At 43.1% G+C, this 14,226-nt stretch overlaps 1 protein-coding gene across 1 annotated transcript in view; it reads right to left on the bottom strand.

Moving 5' to 3' along the window:
• The window catches only part of LOC134018370 (leucine-rich repeat-containing G-protein coupled receptor 6), a 68,243-nt gene that overhangs the window by 45,301 nt on the left and 8,716 nt on the right, over positions 1-14,226 (bottom strand). The window contains exon 2 of the mRNA XM_062458281.1: positions 3,926-3,997. Coding sequence (XP_062314265.1) covers positions 3,926-3,997 — 72 coding nt within the window. The remainder of the gene's footprint in view (positions 1-3,925; positions 3,998-14,226) is intronic.

Below are 14,226 nucleotides of genomic sequence, written 5' to 3'. Positions count from 1 at the left end.
ACACTTAGCTCACACTTAGCTGTGTTCAGTGTGATGCCAGGCACCTGTGCCCTCTGCAGAACCGCATGAACCCGTGTGTCGTGTTCTGCCTTTGTTGAACCCCATAAAAGGACGTCGTCCATGTGGCAGACGACTCCTACTAATCCTTTTGTCACTTCTGTCACCATCCGGTTTTGAAAATGTTCTGGAGCCGAGGCAATACCAAATGGTAAGCGGTTGAAGAAGTAGCGCCTGAATGGGGTGATAAAAGTGGTGTAATGGGCACAGTCTTCTGATAATGGGATCTGCCAAAACCCCATGTTGGCATCCAGTTTTGTGTATCTTTGCATCAGACAACATGCCTAGCGTCTGGTCCACAGACGGAAGGATAAACTTTTCCCTGCACACGGCTTCGTTGAGGGGCGAGAGGTCTACACAGATCCGTATTTCATCCTTAGATTTCTTTGGTGCGACCACCATGCCAGAGCACCACTCTGTCGGCCGCTCGATCCGGCTGATGACTCCTAGCTGCTCCATGCGCTGGAGTTCCTGCTTCACTTTTCCCATCAAGGGCAGTGGGACACGGCGAGGCACTTTCAGAGACACAGGCTTGGCATCTAGCCTGAGTTTAATTGTGTACTGCTGCTGTACTAAACCTAACCCACAGCACAGCTTTGGGTATTGTTGTTTTACAGAGTCCAAGTCGATGCTATCTACTCTGGCTACCAGTCTGAGGCTAACTGAGGCAGGTCTACTCAGCAGAGCTGTGTTCAGGTGCTTCACTACATGTCCTCTGTGGTGCGTTTATCACCACTCTTCGGTACCTCTCTGGCTACCCCCACTACAGAGAGAGGTACACGGCCTGGCCCAAACAGTGCTTTTTTACCTGGGGTGAGGTTGTATGCGGTGCCTCTGCATATCTGTCTGTACACCTGCTCTGGTATGACAGTAACGTCGGCCCCTGTATCAATCTTGAACCTCACAATAGTATGCCTTACTTGTAAGTCTACTGTCCATGCCTGTTCTCCTGCATCAACAGTTCCCAGGAATATGTCGTCATCTTCCGTGACAGCACTCACACTTTTGGCAGACTTGCACACTTTGCCATAATGCCCTCTCTTACCACAATTGTAGCAGTCTGCAGTCTTTGCCGGGCACTGGAATTTAGCGTGTGACTTACCACAGTTAGAGCATGACCTAGCCTCTGCTCCTGATTGTGCTTCATGCTTCTCTTTGTACTGTTTGGCTGGCTGTCTTTTATCTTTCCAGGCTTGCTGTTTCCCTGTCCTAGTGTGCACGGCATCCACTGTAGTTTTAATAGCATGTGTAGCATCTCCTCTGAGATCTGATTGTTGCCGTTTAATGTCCTCTGCTTGTCTGACCATATTAATGTTTTTAGCCAGATCCAGTCTGCTCTCCATCTGCATTTTCTGTGAAAGCACATTGTCTCTAATGCCTACCACGATCCTGTCTCTCAACAGTTCTTCGCGCAGTGCCCCATACTCACAATCTTCAGCCAGTGCATATAAAGCAGTTATAAACGCTTGACTTGCTTGACTACCCCTCTCTAGCTGGACAGCTTCTCTTCAGCCCTGCCCCCAAGACAGCTTCATCCAGCTGGCCTGCCCTGCCTGGCTGCCCCTGCCTTGATATCTCAAAAGATCACTGAATTACAGCTGTTTAAACTTCAGCCAAATCTTATAACGCTTGCCACACTTTTCTATACAGTAACTGACCACAATGGTTCTCAACACTGAGAATAGCTCAGTAGGTTAAGATGGTGCACTGCAAGGAGCAAGGTCACAGGTTCAAATCCAGCCACACTCTTTGGTCTGTCATAATTTTGATTATTTGTTTAGTTAAACAGGATGACATCATTCTGATATACCATGCGCTATTTCACCTTGAAATGTCAATCGTTTCTTAACCTTTGTCCCAAAGCTGACCAAAGCTAATACTCAAATCACACAGTCGGAGCACAGATAGTCAGCGTCAGTGCCCCTTGGGTACCCAGCATGCAGTGCGGTATGTCAAATAGGCAAAGACTTGTGGAAAATAGTGCGGTTACAACAGTCGTGCGAGGGATTTCAGTTGTTGTGTTTGTTCAGTTAGATGTTTGTAATGTTATTGTTTATCAGTTAATATAATCTTGTTGGTCACCCTGATTGTGCATGTTGTGTATTTTAATGGGACCAGAAAGTCGGCTGCTATACTGCCATAGGCTATTCTCGCAAAGAGCTGAACATGAGCTCTGCCGTAGTCCAGTTGTCCACATGACTATTGTTAATTGTGCATTGACTGAGACTCTGGAAAGAGATCAACTCAAGAAGAGTTACAATATCTGTGGCTTTTCAGCCATCTTGGGGAAAGTTTGAAAAGAGTACTGTGGTTAAAATGTGTCAATTGTGGGAGGCATGTTTTTGGACTACATCTAAACCTCATGCGGCCGCTGCAGCATTTCTGCCTTGGCATGACCTGCGCTGGGAGAGAGGGAAACAGCATGGATGGAAGTTGTGTGGGCAGATGTGTCTTTATATAGGGTGAAATAGAATAAGAAATGCAATACAAAATGGCTGAAAGGGGTGTATTTATGTAAATGTCCACATTGTGTGTGTATGTGTTGCATTCTTGCAAGTGGTTGTGTGATTATACAGTATATACACTAAGAATGTGTTCACATAGGTTGTACACATTTTTTTTTTGAGAAAGGTCTGTGAATAACCTGAAATTCAATGTCAAGCAGTAAAATACCAGTAGTAAAAATGAAATAAAAAGTAAAAGTTTCAGTTACCAAAAACTGACAATTTAAGTTATACAAAAAGGCATTTTCAGGGATCAAGTAATGGATTCACATCGTACTGCTTTTCTCCAGCAATGGAAGTCAATTAAGCCTTAAAAGTTTTACAATTCCTACAGGTGTTGCAACTTTTGTTGATTACTGACAGACCAAACTAAATGTTTTGGGACAGTATTGTACTGTACTCTAGAAGAAATATGGTGAGACCATTACAACCCGTAGAAGTGTAGGACTTTCCTTCATTTAAAATGCAGATAAAGTTTCAGATGGTTTTATATACACCTTGCCATGCATAAGTGTGTTTGGCTGTAACATCTGCAAAAAGCTACGCTAAGTAAATGAGTGGGGAAAAAACGATTTCATTTCTTTTCAGCTCCAATTGTTTATTTGTTAAATTGGCAAAGCTATTTAGGCATGGCACTGGTGCAGCATGTCATGTCATCTGTTGACGTCAGTTTCGCAATCACTGCATGTTTCTAATTGAAGGTCTGGGCCTTCCCCTTTAGTGGACATAAATACTGTATGCATTCACAGACATGGACACATGCTCACACATCATGTGTTGCTATGTGTTGCTATATGGCAATTGCAGCCACCTTCCACCATCCCCAGCTCCTCTATACTGTCTATCTGCATCAGCTACAGAACAATGCAATGCAAACTCTGACAGTGACTTCACTGAATATTTATCTGTAAAATATATTTTACTGTTACAAAAAGTAGCCATAATCTGCATTACCAACCATCCCTCAGTAAATTGCTCCTCCTGAGAGCCTGACCCTTGGATAGAATGACTCCGTCAAAGATAAATGTATTTCCATTGCAATAAATGGCTAATCAATATGTGAGTGTCTTGACTAAAATGCTTTAGTTTTATAACATGTTGGCACATTCAAACTGGAAAAATGGAGGTGTTCTAAAACCTTTCACCGGTGGTGTATACGGTAGTCCAGTTAAGACAGGGTTAAGAGAAATGAAAAATTCAACGTGTTAAACCTTACTTGACAAGAATTATGAGATCACCTATCCTTCCTGTCCTCCTCTTCCTCTGCATTTTCTCTGGCTAGCAATATTGCTGCTTGTGTCTCACACAACTTCTTGTCACATATCAATTATGGTAATTTTGTGTGAGCGAGTGTTGCGACTCACAGTTCGGTTAGCAGGTGCAGTCTGTGGAAGGCTCTGGGCTGAATTTCACTGATGTTGTTCATGCTCAGGTCACTGAAAGAGAGGGAGAGAGAGAGAAAGCTTTAAGTGCATGTACTTTGATTACATAACAAGCAATTATGTGAGAGAGTAGAGAGTGACAGGTTTCTTTTACATTTTCATGAATGAAAAGACAACCAAGTTTGTGTGTGAGAGAGAGATAGAGAGAAGAGAATGAGGGAGGAGGATAGGTAAGAAGGGTCAATAGAGAAGGGAGAGAGGGATGGAAGCAGGGAGAACATTAACCAATGAATCATTGTTGGGCAGCTGCAATAACCTCCTTGGTCCCTGCTCCTTTTTCTTTTCCAGATGTTTCCCTACCTTCTCCTCTGATCAAACCCTCAATCTCTCTCTCTTTTACTCAACCACTCTCTTGCAACCTCTCTTTTCCACAACCTCTCTGTCTCTTTCACAACCCCTCTCTCTTTAATAGAGAGCTGCAATAAAGACACACACACTGACGTGAGAGGGTTGTTGATTCAGCTGCTTTTTGGTTGAAGAGGTTGAGGTAAAGCTTGCACACACACAGATACACACATACATAAACACATACACAACACTGGTGATAGTAATGCCTGTTTGAAAACACATGATCTGACCTCATGGTCTCAGTCATGTCAGGTCATCTCTCACAGACACAGCGAGGAGAAAGAGCAAGAGCATGTTACCTCACCCCTCTCTTATTGTTGCTCTTCTTGGGGATTAGCTCCACACATCCTCACAAAGTGTGGGTTGTATTCTGAATCACCAGTGTATGTGCGTGCGTGTGTGTTTGTAGCTGCTTGTGTGTTGCTGTTTTCCTAAACTTGAGTATTGTGTGATGTAACGCATTGGCGTTTGTGTTCCCCGTGTTTTCCGTGTTGTGACGTGTGAGCCTGTGAGCGAACGCGATCCCCCGTGTGTTTGTGTCTGACGAGCCGTAGCTCAGAAAGCTGGACCACCGGGATAGCAAACGTAAACGCAGCTCTCAGGAACCCTTCCCTGCTGGGAGTTTTGACACAGTGATGTTTGTTGGTTTGTCAGGCCCTCTGAGGGGAATAGGGTGACCCCAGACACCTACAGAACTTGCCCGGTTTGCTGTTGTAGACGCTGGCTGGCTGGATGTTTGGGGAGGTTCCCATGAACAGGCTTGATAAGCTAGCCCTGCATGATGTCAGTTTTGATTTGCAGGCATATGTTTATGCTTAAGTCTCAAACGGATGAGAGTGGACTCGGGTGTACTGATGATGCCAATTGGCTGACGTGCTAATTGGGATGAAAGGTGTGTACACAGGAACACCAGCTGATTGGGTGACTTTGCACATGTAGCCCTAACACACACACACAAGTTGATCTCAAACACACCCCACTCACACACAGGGTCTGACACAGCCCTCTCACACACACTCTTGAGAGATGTGGAGAACGTGTGAATAGCCTGTCAATGTTTAAGTCCTCCTGGTCTGGGTTTCTGACTGAAGTGTCAGAAACAGGCTTTCGGTCAGGTCGTCTGCGGCAAGGCTGCGTTCAGACAGAATAAACACGTGGAGAAAGTGTTTAAAAATAAAAACGGCAGGAGTGAGTCATGGAGGGGAAACGTTGAAGCACAGATCGGATGTGTGTACAGAGAGAGAGAGAGAGAGAGAGAGAGAGAGAGAGAGAGAGAGAGAGAGAGAGAGAGAGAGAGAGAGAGAGAGAGAGAGAGAGAGAGAGAGAGAGAGAGAGAGAGAGAGAGAGAGAGAGAGAGAGAGAGAGAGAGAGAGAGAGAGAGAGAGAGAGAGAGATTCCTGGATCTGCTGTCCCAAGGCCTCCACTGAAAACCTGACATATTGTTGGAGAGCAGGGTGACGCAGGCCTTGTTTTTAAAATCAAATAACAGCTGTGGCTTTCTTAAAAGATTATAATTATGATTGATGAGCACCACATGTGGATTGCGTCAGGGGCCTTTGTGGTGAAGGGAGGTATTTTCGGCGCAAATAAACGCCAGAATAAAATTTAAAAAAAATAACATTAGTGGGTGATACAATGGCTGAAACTTCCACATTCAGAGTTTGAGGTTTATCTTCTTTTTATAGGCATCTCTGGTGTGTGTGTGTGTATGTTATGTGTTTGTGTCTTTGGGCCCTATCTGGCACCCAGCGCAATTGACTTTGTCAACGACGTATCATTGCTAGTTTGCACTCGACGCAAAGCGGACTTTTCCCTCCACAGATGCACGTCGGTAAATTAGGAAATGACTTTGCATTTTGGTCTTCTTTCGGCGAAGCTATGTTACATTGTTTTGATTTATGGCGTGTTACATTTCTTCAATGATTATAAAAAGATTTTCATGAGAAATCTCAATGTATGTGAACTTGATTTGTAACAATTGTGGCAATTTCCTCCCAAGCCTGTTTAACCGAAGCTAATTTGGGTGGGTTTCTTCTCCCATCTCCATCAGAATCAGAATTCGGTTTATTCGCCATTGCCTATGTTACCATAACACGGAATTTACTGTGGCAGGAAGGTGCAAACAATAAACATATACGGGTCTTAAATCAAGTAAAAAAGTACAATAGTTAAACAAATTCTAAGAACTTAACAAGTTAAAAATATAACAATTGAAAAAATAAAATATATATAAAGATAAGAATAAGAATTTGAAATATAGCTGCGGTGTCACGATATACTTGAAGAGATTCAATCCTAGGACCTTACGTTTCAAAGAGCCCATCTTATCCCAGAGAGCTATTCTCACTGCTGGGAAATGCTGTGTTCGGTTACTTTATAAAAAAAAGGAAGCCGTTTCTCCCGTGACGAGCTTTGTCAGATTTGACCCAAGTATAAACAGCTGTAATTCAGTCATATTTTGACATATCAAGGTGATTGTGGTAGGAAGATGATTAGATGACATGCTCCCGATGACATTTCCAAAGTTTCGTCTCCATACGGTAAACCGTCGCAGAGACAAGGCCTCACTTCCGCTATGGCGTGCTCTTTGTCAAAATCGTTTGCGTGTAACTCATGAACGGTTTGACTTATCGCTACCATTTGCTAACTTTTGTCGGCATGGTCTGAAGATGATCTCTTACAATTTTTATGAAAATCGGAGTAATGGCCTAGGAGGAGTTTGAAAAAGTTGGCATTTCTTAAAATACAAATGACGGAAAAACCTTCGGGACGACAATGACGCCATAGGGTTCAGTTGAATCGTCTGCGTCTAAGGAATCCGATGAAACCTCACTTAAGAAAAACGGTCTCATGGTTCAAAAGTTATGGGCGTAAACACACCTCCAACTTTGACGCCTTGGTGGCGCTATAGTGCTTCAGGGATCGACATGAAACTTGGTGACAATAATCAGGAGACCGTTCCAAATCAGTGTGTCAAATTTCAAAACTTTGCACCAATCGCTATGCATAATAATAATAATAATAAAACTAACAAAAACAATAGGTGGCCCCTAATAATAAGAATACGTAGAAACACTTAAGGTGGCTTCGCCGCTTCACGGCTTGGCCACCAATGAGCAGCATGAGCGGGCAATTTAGTGCAATGAGAAAACTGCTCTGCCTTTCCCATAAAATGTCACTTCTCTATTTGTTACGGCCCTGACTAGAACGTCGGTCTCCTCGGCTGTGAACCGCTCCTGGCGTGCATCTGGCAAATCCGCCGTTATAATAGCAATCCCCCATGGAACAAGCGCTGCTCTTAAAGGGAATGTGAGATGACGCTCTGATTGGTTTATTGCACGTTACGCCCAAACCACACCCATTAGTAAAGTAGCTACTTCGGACCAACCCATTTTAGATTTGCGCCAGGCGCAAAGTCATTTATCCCGCCGGCAAAATAGCAACCACACCGGAGTCCCGCCAAGAAAGTTACTTGCGCTTTGATACTAGCGTTTCAGATCGTTAAAATAGGGCCCATAATGCTTTTCAAGTTTCACACAACCTGGGGTGGCTCACCTGGTAATGCAGCACACCATGAGGACTGAGGCCTTGATATAAGAAACCAAGTTTTATTCCGACTGGGGCCATTCCCTGCATGTCTTCCCCTCTTTCTCTCACTGTTTTCCTGTCTCGCTCTCCAACATCTCTATAAATAAAGGCCCCAAAAAGTTGAATACAACCTACATCTTATACTGCAAGACTTTAGCTACGTGTTTTTTGGGGAGAAAACATGAGAGCTAAGACATGATATCTCTGCCATCGCAGTATCACCATGTTCATCTGAATAGCCCCACTGTCCTTGCTGTGACACCAGACCTGTAATCATCACACACACACACACCAGTCCCCTCAGATCTCTCTGCTGCCTTGGACAGATGTTGACTGATGAGCTAAAGGTTCTGTCCACAGGTCGAGGGAGAACACACTCACTGTGCACGCAAAACTCATACACACAGTCTCTCTCTCTCTGTCTTTCTCTATTACAGCTAAACCTAAGAGCCATGTTCATCCCTCAACGTACACAGTCTGCTCTGCCCCTTTCTGTTTTAATTTTGTCATGTTTGTCTGCTGTTCTTTCTTTCAGTCCTTTCTTTCTGTCGTCCATGGCCTTTCTCCAAACCTCTGCTAAGTGGTTTGCAAACACACCAGTAATCTCTGGGAGTCATTTAAGATATTCATGTGCTTGCATGTCTTTTACGTACGTGTATATGTGTGTGTGTGTGCACAAGGGGGCAGCAACGTGGGTTGACGCTGCAGGGAAGAATTGAAAAGGAAGAGGGGCGTGTCAGGGCAGCCCACCAGAACAGACACCATCATACACACACACACACATACATACACACAGAGATCAGGTGCCACCTCCTTAGGCCCATGGCTATTTCAGTGATTTCCTCCAACACAGGTATGCTTTCATCCCCCTGCCTGGCTAGCTATCCTTCCACACTGCTATATTGGCCTCATAGGACTGGAACCACAATGATGACTACAGCTATTATCTCTGTGTCTGGAACATAGTACAGATGACAGCATCATAAGGCTTTGTGATTGTAGTCAGGCACATTGCACAGTATTTGTTTAGTTTTTTGCTTTTTGTTTTGTGTTTTTGTGTGCAGACACTGAACGATGCATGAAGGCTTGGGTCTTCTCTGAAATGTGAGTCAGGTAGTGTGTGTGTGTATGTGTGTGTCAGGTACTGTAGTCAGTCAGGTTGTGTTTTTGTGTGATATTTGACTCTAAAATTGTTTCCATGGTGAGGGGGAACAACACAATCATGAAGGAAGGCACAATTGCAGAGTATACTGGTGTGAGTGTGCCCCCATCCCCATTGTAGTTGAATCTGAATGGACTTGACTTCTAGTGATAGGGTGTGGCAAAAAAACTAACCACATCACCTATACTGTACCTCCCTCACACACACACACACGCACACAAGCACACACACATACATACACACAAACAGCAGTGGGGGCAGCATCACTGTGTGTGTTTGTGCGACATCGCATTACATTACATTGTCAGGACAGCTGAGAAGAGGACACATTTCATAGCTTCTGTCCTGCCTTGGGACTGTCACACACAAACAAACAAACACACACACACACACACACACACTGTTTCTCACTCTCTCACCCTTTCTTTCACATACTGTCTCTCACACTCTTATGTATCCTCTCTCTCCCTCAGCACCTATAGGTATGTTCTCTAAAATGCACACACTGCACACACACACATTCATCGACTGCAAGAACACTGAAGCCTCAGATCTTTCTCCCTCCCTCCTTCTGTCTTCCTCTCTTTCTATCTCCTTCCTCCAATCTCCCTCTCTCTCTCTGTCCCTCCCACCCTTCCTCATTCTCACTCTCTCCGTCCTCCCACTCTCCAGCTCTGGTGCTGACTTACCTGATACACAGCGAACAATACAAGGTAAACTCTGAGCCCTTTGAAGCTGTCCTTTCCTAAACAGAACATTACTAATGCTGTCTTCCATAATGAAACTTAGAAGACGCTAAGCTTGGTCTTCCCTGGGGACCAAAATATCAGGAGGGCCACACCCTGACCTGCCTCTCCCAGCTGCAGTAAAGTCTCCAGCTTAAGAGAGCTATGCTTGCAAGGCCAAGATGATTCCACACAACGATTCTGGTAGCCAATGTTACAGCCAGTGCATCAGAGAAGTGAGTGTGTGTGTGTGTGGTGTGGTGTGTGTAGATGTCAGAGTGTGTCTGGGGATGCACGTGTGTGTGAGGTCTGAAAATGTGTTTGCTTGCCTGTGAATAGACTATTTCAGTATTTAACTCCTTCTCCCAAACATAACAGCACACATGCACGCACGCACGCAAACACACACACTCACACACACACACATAATTCACATACACACAATGTCTCAGGAAGGAGAATACAATACCTCTCTTGACTATTCTCTCTCACACACTCCCAGACTTCCTGGGAGGGGTTCTGGGCCTTTCTTCTCTTTATCTCTCTCTCCCTCCCTTATTCTTTCTTCTTCTCTTTCATTGCCACAAAGAGAGGGAGAGCGAGAGGTCTTTCACCTGGACAGGGAGAGTCACAGAGGGGGCAAAGCCACAAAGGAAGGAAAGAGACAGAGAGGAAGGGAAAAAGCAGTAGGTAAAGAGAGATGAGGAGAGACACGTCTGTGTTTTTGTGTTCCTGTGTTTTGTGAGTGTGAGTGTGTGTTTTCCTAATGTGGTTGAGGAGAGAATGACAGGCGGATGTCTGGGAGGGGAAGAGCGCCTGTTTAGTCTGAGACAATGTCATGGGAAACATCTTCATTCCTTCTGGGACTCATTCATGTGGAGTCACACACACACAGACACACACGCAGACACTAATGTATAAACACTTGCATACACAGTTGTACACACAACACGCAAAAGAAGGCATGCAAATACAAACAAGAATGTATAAACACTTCTCATACGCACATGCTCACACACATACAGTACACAGCAAGGTTGCTGTACATATATGTCCGCCCCCTTGTCCTCCCACACACTCACACTGTCATGAGATGGAAGAGGGAAATATGAAAGGTCAACCACTTGAGCCCTTCAACAGTAAGAGACACTTGGGGCTACACACAACGTCCCTCTGTCTCTGACACATGCGGACACACCACATAGTTGGGATTGGACAAAATGTCTCAATGAGGACAAACCTTCTAATAAGATAAGATACCGCTTTATTAATCCACAGGTAGGGAATTTTAGGCATTGCAGCAAGAGTGACAGGCCTGAGATAGAGATAATACATTAATCAATAAATAATGAAAACCAATTGACATATATTGTAATGTAAAAAATATGAACAAATAAACTTGTAAACAACCTATAAACATGTAAACAATATAAACATAGAAACAACGACAATGTAAATAACATAAACAGCAATGACAACACATGAACAACCAATGTACATGTACTGTAGTGACATGCATACATGTAGTAACAGTTATGTACATTTCACTATAACTTACTATTTGTTCTTATATATCATATCCATCTTACTAAATATTAGTTGTATTCTATAAAACTTACTAAATATAACATCTATATAACTGAAAAAGGATAACATATACACTACTGGACAAAAGTTTTAAAACACCAAGATCTTTCCAGTTTTCATTGAAATTAAGTAGTTCAAGTAATGGGTTTACAACTTGCAGCTGTTTAGCAGCAATGGAGGTAAATTGGATCTATCAGTACCAGTACCTTGTTGATTTGTTTTACTACTACACCCTTTGAAGCATTACTAGACAAGACAGATCACACCTCTCAAAAGTGTATATCCTTCCTTTTGAAATTGCACAGAAAACCAAGGTGTCAGTGAGCACAGTTTCCTACACCATAATACGGCATTTGGAAAATGGAGGACCCCATGACTGGAGTTCTGGCAGACCCAGGACAGAAGACATGAGTTTCTGGAGAGTCAACAGCCTACATAATGAGCGCCTCAGGACAACAGCTTCAAGCACAACTCAACACTGGTCTGAGCAAGCAAGTTCCCGTTTTTATTGTGAAGAGAAGACTTCGAGCTGCAGGTTTGAGTGGCAGTAAGAAATGTAGCTACATATAGCTATAGCAGCATAGCTAAGATGGATAAATAACAAAAAGAGCCTTGCTTGGGCCTCAAAAAAACAGCAAGTGCTCAGATGTCCTCCGGGAACACAATGACACTTATTGAGGGACTTGTTACACTTGATGGTTAGTTGTAACTGATTTAACTACTTGTACTCCCTGTGAATTATATTATTGTTGCTTGCTTTCCTCCAGGTACACTCTAGCACTTTCGAGGATCATGTTGTTTAATTGTAAATTTGTTTAACTACATGCTCTTCTGGTTCTACCCATTGGCACTTATTTGCTTTTCACAATGTATGCTTCATGTTTTGGCTACTCGCAATGTTTTTGGGGCTATCTCGTTGTTTATGATCATTGACCTATGCACTTTTTGTAAAGCTCTTTCTTGTAAGTAGCTTTGGATAAAAACTTTTGCTAAATACATAAATGTAAATGAAAAATGTAGGTGCATAGCAAACTTCAATAAGTCCACTCTCATTAGATGGACTTACAGTACATAAACACTCCTGGGGCCCTATCTTGCACCCAGCGCAATTGACTTTGTCAACGACGCAAGAATCATTCCTAGTTTGCACTCGACGCAAAGTGGACTTTTCCCTCCAAATCAAATCAAATCAAAATTACCTTGCACCCCCGGGGGCGGTTCAGCGAAAAAAGGAGGCGTGTTCCGGCGCAAACGTTCCCTGGTGCTATTTTGCAGTGTCCGAAAAACAATTCCGCCACAGACCAGGAAAATCGTAGTCTAAAGTCAATGCCATATTATTCAGATGCTATTTTAAAGGCGCAAGCTTGGCCAATGCGCACTGCTGGCGAGGCCAGGGTCTTCTTCCTGCGAAGCTACGTTACATTGTTTTGATTTATGGCGTGTTACATTTCTTCAATGATTATAAAAAGATTTTCACGAGAAATCTCAATGTATGTGAACTTGATTTGTAACAATTGTGGAAATTTCCTCCCACACCTGTTTAACCGAAGCTAATTTGGGTGGGTTTCTTCTCCCATCCCAATCAAAATCAGAATTTGGTTTATTCGCCATGTATGTTACACAAACACGGAATTTACTGTGGCAGGAAGGTGCAAACAATAAACATATACGGGTCTTAAATTAAGTAAAAAAGTACAATGGTTAAACTAATTCTAAGAACTAAACAATTGAAAAATTTAACAATTAAAAAAATTAAATATATATAAAAATAAGACTAAGAATTTGAATGAGCAGCATGAGTGGGCAACTTAGTGCAATGAGAAAACTGCTCTGCCTTTCCCAAACAATGTCACTTTATCTTTTACGGGCCTGACGAGAACGTCGCTCTCCTCGGCTGTGAACCGCAGTAATGTAGCTACTTAAGACCAACCCATTTTAGATTTGCGCCAGGCGCAAAGTAATTTATCCCGCCGGTATAATAGCAACAGCGCCGGAGTCCCGCCCACAAAGTTACTTGCTCTTTGCGTTTTGATACTTGCGTTTCAGATCGTTAAAATAGGGCCCCTGGTGTTAACACTGATATTTGCTATGTGGACTACTGAAAACTGAAAGTAATTATGGACAGATTATTCAAAATGTTAAATATTTGGTTCATTACCCAAGGTCTTTGTACGTGCAGTCTTTCCAAAACCTGCAGTTTTGGAAAGAATCAATCCAATCAATATCAGATTTCCATGATGTCAAGAATGCCACAAGTGTTTTGCAGGTATATCTGCAAAAGGTGGAAACTTTGATGAGAACATTTTTAGAAAACTAAATAATTTCCATGACCAGTTGGTTGTTTGTTCTTTGCTTTCATTTTAGAGTACATGTAACATTAAATGGCGCAAACAGCAAATGTTTACTCCTCGACAGGTCTGCAAACACCTTTGTAAACCGAGATTTGTTAAAACGTTTGTTAACCGAGACCGTAGGTCGAGGTTTACAAACAAATCGTTTTAACAAATCGAGGCGACAAAGCGTTTGCTGACCTGTCGAGGAGTAAACATTTGGTTTCTTATATACTACAACAATACGTGGGAAGATCACAAATCAAACAGGTCGAATCTGGAGCAGACGCCATATTGTCAGAGCAATCAGCTGCACTTGCACTGGTGACGTCACTACACCTCCAAGGCAACATCAATTCGTCTTCTGTCTGCTTCAGATACTTTTTTAAAACGCGAAGCGATTGCGGGGCGTTTGCGGACCTGTGCAGAAACCATATTTGGTTGTTTTAGGTTTTTTTTAGGCAACTTAGGCTACTTTGTTGC

This window comes from Osmerus eperlanus, chromosome 4 (genome assembly GCF_963692335.1).
Source record: "Osmerus eperlanus chromosome 4, fOsmEpe2.1, whole genome shotgun sequence".
NCBI lineage: Eukaryota > Metazoa > Chordata > Actinopteri > Osmeriformes > Osmeridae > Osmerus > Osmerus eperlanus.
The sequence above is the reverse complement of the archived record's forward strand: the minus strand, read 5'-3'. Positions and strand labels throughout refer to the sequence as shown.